The sequence below is a fragment of the Loa loa genome (assembly GCF_000183805.2).
Source record: "Loa loa unplaced genomic scaffold supercont3.206, whole genome shotgun sequence".
NCBI lineage: Eukaryota > Metazoa > Nematoda > Chromadorea > Rhabditida > Onchocercidae > Loa > Loa loa.
This window is the reverse complement of record NW_018108386.1, coordinates 92,286-97,161: the sequence shown is the minus strand read 5'-3', so window position 1 is coordinate 97,161 and position 4,876 is coordinate 92,286. Positions and strand designations below refer to the sequence as shown.

Below are 4,876 nucleotides of genomic sequence, written 5' to 3'. Positions count from 1 at the left end.
ATTTTGTAAATTTAATAAAAATTTTAATAAAAAATTTATCGAATAAAAAAAAATTACTCATTCTTAAAAAAAAAAAAAAGAAAAATTGATGAAATTATGGATCATTTCTTTTGCTAGACCGGATTTGATACTTTTTCTTTTTGTTTTATCAATCTTGTTTATTTTATCTCCTCTTATATTTTCATTTTTGAGCATTTTTAAAAATTCAAATAAGAAAATCTTGCATTTGCCATATTTCCCCGGTTATTACGGGATATCTCAGATAGTAGCTCAGATTTATTTGTTCAAGCATTCATTATCGATTTATCTCGAAGGATGATACTTTAAGCTAATTCAAGCTTAGCTTTATTTTACTTCGGTATATATGTTTAAATATTTCGAAAAAAAAAAAAAAGATGAAAGAGTTAGCCGCCCCTGATGAGGTAGTGTTGATAATGCGCGAGGATGCTGAAGATAGGTGGTGATATTTGGATGATGGTGATGAGAGAAATGTAGGAATGGGATGAAGAGAGATTGAGGATAGGGAAAAATTTGGAGATAGTAAAGGAAATGATGAAGAAACGGATGGTGACACAAAGGTGACAGAGATCAATGGATGGGTGGACAGCTCCGCCTTATGGTACCGCCTTCGAAAAACCGAATAATTGCAACGAACTGTCCGCCGTCAGTTCACCCAAACCGACAGGCACAATTGAGACGGGAAATTGCTGCTATTCGAATAGGATGTCGAGGAATTGGTCCTTGCGCAACTTTTCCTAACTTATTTTTATCCTTATCATATAGGTTTGGGGACATTTTTACCGGAAAATTTTCCGGGAATTTCACAATTTGGAAAAGGTATAAGTTAATAAATGAAAATAAGAGTAATATTTTTATAAATAATTATTTAGGAAAAAAATTATGTATTGGATTTCAAAAAAAAAAAATTTTTTTTTTTGGATTAAATTTAATCAATAATTTTTGATATATTATTTCTTATTTGCTTAGTCTTTTTTTTTTCGTTTCATGTAAATTTTGGCTTTTTTAAAATTTCAAAAATAATTTAAATTTAATTATTTAATTCTTATGAAAATGATTTAGGCTGTTTAATTTTAATGAAATTTATATTTTTTCAACTTGAAAAAAAATCATCAATGATTTTTGTGTTTTATTTTTGTTTGTTTTGTTTTGTTTAACTTAGTTTTTCTTGTTTCTGACCAAATAAGTTTTGAAAAGTTGTATAGTAGTTATTGGGCGGATATGTATGTATGTATATATAAGCTTCTCGACTTCAAGTAATTAATTTCTAGATCAAATAATCAAATTAAAATTAGACAATTTAATAAATACGAAGCAATCGACAGAGGTAAAATTTTCGTTGATTTAATTTAAAAATTTCATAAATTTAAAAAACAAAAATTTTTCTTTTTGAAATTTTTTCTAAATCGAAGATTTCAAATTTAAACTTTCAATTAAAATTTCTATAAATATTACATAAGAAAATGAGCAAATTGAAGGAAATAACATGCAACATTTTTAGCTTATGAAAATTTACAATGAGATTTTGTAGGCTTATTTGGGACATAGAGGCCGCATTAAATCCATGTTGTTTTTGTCTTATTAATCCGTGGCATTTGACGGAAGTAACAAGTAATGAAGGTGGAAGAGAGTAAGATTTGATTGGGGTCAAAGTGATTACGTTTTTCGCATAGGGTCGTATAGGTCATTTGTAACTTAACCTTTATGAGATATATTTATAATTTGGGAAAAAAAAGGAAAGGATGAGATTTTATGAAATTAATTACTACAATTATAATATAATTGTAGTAATCAATATCTCATGATACCATTTAGTTTTAAAGCTTTTTTTTTTTTTTTGCAAATACCAAATTTATTTTGTTTTATTTTTCACTATTTATGGATGATTTTTTTATTTTTATAAATTAATACTGTCAATTATCATCTTCTAATAAATGTCATTTGTTAAGAATTTATTAAAGATTAGATTAAAAAAAAATTTTTTGCTTTTCAAAAATATCAGAAATCATTAAATAATAATTTGTTTCCTTCCCTCTTACTTTTCCCTTTCTTTTTTTCCTATTTAAGTTTCAAAATAAATTAAAATGGACAAAATGTAGTGGGATATTAAGCAAGCAATTATTATTGCTTTATTCATATACAAACTGGTCAAATAAGCATGTATAATAATTGAAAACTTTTTTTTAATTTCTATCTTTAATAAATTTAATAATTTCAAGAATAATTTTAACAAACATTGTATTATTCTTTATTCCCTACTACAGTATCTTCCCATTTTAGGCATCAAAAATGCCTAAGGTAGTAATGAATTAAAATTCAGCTAACTTCGCATACCAAAAAAAAAAAATTTCTCTTGTATATAAACATTTTATCTCATGCATCGATATTATCAGTCGGAAATATTTCAATCCCGAAAAATCCCAAAAATCCCATAAAATCCCGTTAAATCTCGAAAACTTTCAAGTAAATTGGAAAATATTCAACCGTAACATTCATTTTTAGTAGCAATTGATTTGAGCGGATGCCATTTGTTAACCAACATCATACAAATTTCTTTCAAGAACAAGCAATTAAAATCTTTTTTTTTTTTTTTTACTTTATAATAAATGGTCAAACATAATGGTCATCAGAGATTTTCAATTTAATTTTAGTTAATCGAATATTCAAGTATTTTTCCCCAAATTTCTACAATTTCATGCTTTTTCTTTCAATCAAATGATAATGACAATCACTATTTCTGAATACATTCTTCATCAAATTTCACGAAAATACGAAATCAAGTATTTGTGGATTCCTGTATTTTTATCATTTTTTTCTTTTTTTTATTTAAATTGTTTCTCCATTTTGATTACAAAATGATATTATCATTGTTGTTACTGTTATTGTTTGTTGTTGTTGTTGTTATTTGTTGTTGTTGTTTGTTTGTTTGTTTGTTATTGTTGTTGTTTGTTATTGTTGTTGCTGTTGTTTGCTGTTATTGTTGTTGAATGATTTACTGTATGAAAATCAAATAGATATAATTAAGTACTCATCATCACAACTGTTTATCTAAACTTTATTACATCAAAACTGTAATTATGATAGTATTATTGGTGATATTTGTTTGGCAAAAAGATTTTGGCAAGTGAAATGAGTTTTTATGGTGGATTTTGATTCTAATATTATGTTAAAATAATCAGAATTGATCAGTATTCGATTAGGTTTCAATTAGGTACTGATTAATTATTATAGAAATTTTCAATTTTCATAGAATCATGTAATTTTAAATTGAAATGAAAAAGCGACATCGGAACAAATGATCAATTATTATTTTAATAATTTCGATAATTTCAAAAATATTGCAAATGAAAACGAACTATCTCATGTGCCTTTTTTCCGAAACAATTTATTTGAATTTAAAATTTTCTGTGAATTTTTGTCACAAATTTTCTATTTAAATTGATACATTTAATAATTGTCTTGTATTTCCCGAATTGCATGAATTTGGTGAAATAACGAAGAAATACAAAATAAAATAGGAAATCTGCTTTAATTTTTGAAATTTTGCTTTCTTTTTTTTAATACTTTATTTCAAGAAATGTTTATATCAAAGTTATCCCGTTCAAAAGAGAATCATTAATTTCTTTTCGTTTAAAAATCATACATGTAAACATCATCATCATCATCATCATCGCCATCATTATCATCATCATCATTATCATCATCATCATTATCATCATCGTCGTATCATCATCATTATCGTCATCATTATCTTATCCAGTTTCATTGTATTGTAAATTTAGCATGATGTAGTTGAGCGTGACATATTTATATGCTTGTCATTCGGTAAAGTTCAGAAAAAAAAAAAAGGAAAAGAAAGGAAGAAGGTTAGAGTAATAGCATCTATTGTCATCAGCTGATGACAAGGAAATAGAATAAGTGGAATAACCTACATCATTGTCAATTATATATTATTCAAGAAGTAGAAAATACCAATGATAGACAGAGAGATATTTCTACTTTTAACCTATTACTACTTATAACTCTGTTTTCTTTCTGTTTGTTTCTCACCTATACCATTTAATAGCCAATCTCTTCAACCTATTATCCCTATTTGAACGTTGACCTTTTTCCATTGATCCCTTTCATTCTCATTCAATCATCTTGTTCTTTTTGCTTTTTCCTATTTTCATTTTCATTTTCATTTATATCTAAAATATTTGTATAAATATATATATGAAAATCATTTCATTTATTTTGAATTCATCCTTTTATTCCTAATCTATTTTATTGTTCTCTCATTTCTTTTCCTCTTTTTGCTATTAGAGGTTTCTTTTTCTTTTTTTTTAAATTTAAATAAGTTGATAATTATATTCGTTGTTTATTTTATTAATTTAACAATAGAAATTTTTTTAATTATTAATTAATGTAATCCAAAATAATAAAAGATATACAAATGGAGAAAGGAGAGTTTTTCCTCTTTTTTTTTTTGTGTGATTTTCAAAAATAATAAGTAATCTTATTAATTATTAATCGATTTATTGATCTCTTTCTTTTTTATCTTACTGTAATTTTACTAACAAAATTTCCTTATTTATAAAGTGGAATTTCTTTTCCTATCGTTTAACAAATTCTAATTCTATTCAATATATGTATGGTGAGAGAGAGAGAGAGAGAAGGAGAGAGAGAGAGAGAGAGATTAAAGCTACTAATTAAAACAACTTAATTTATTAGTCAAAATTGCGAAACTGCATATCGTTTTTAAAGGATTCTGTGAAAATTTAAAAAAAAAAGGAAAAAGGAATAGGATGAAGAAAAGTTTGTTGAAATTTTTAAAAATTTTTAATTGATAACTTGTAAAATTCAAGCATTTTCATTT

At 25.2% G+C, this 4,876-nt stretch overlaps 1 protein-coding gene across 1 annotated transcript; it reads left to right on the top strand.

Moving 5' to 3' along the window:
• Nucleotides 1–595: 595 nt before the first annotated feature.
• LOAG_12655 (hypothetical protein) lies at nucleotides 596–1,652 on the top strand (the record flags this gene model as incomplete). The annotated part of the gene is made up of 2 exons (XM_003148167.1): nucleotides 596–837; nucleotides 1,550–1,652. 2 exons carry the CDS (start codon nucleotides 596–598, stop codon nucleotides 1,650–1,652), a joined length of 345 nt encoding a protein of 114 aa, XP_003148215.1.
• Between the last annotated feature and the right edge of the window lie 3,224 nt (nucleotides 1,653–4,876).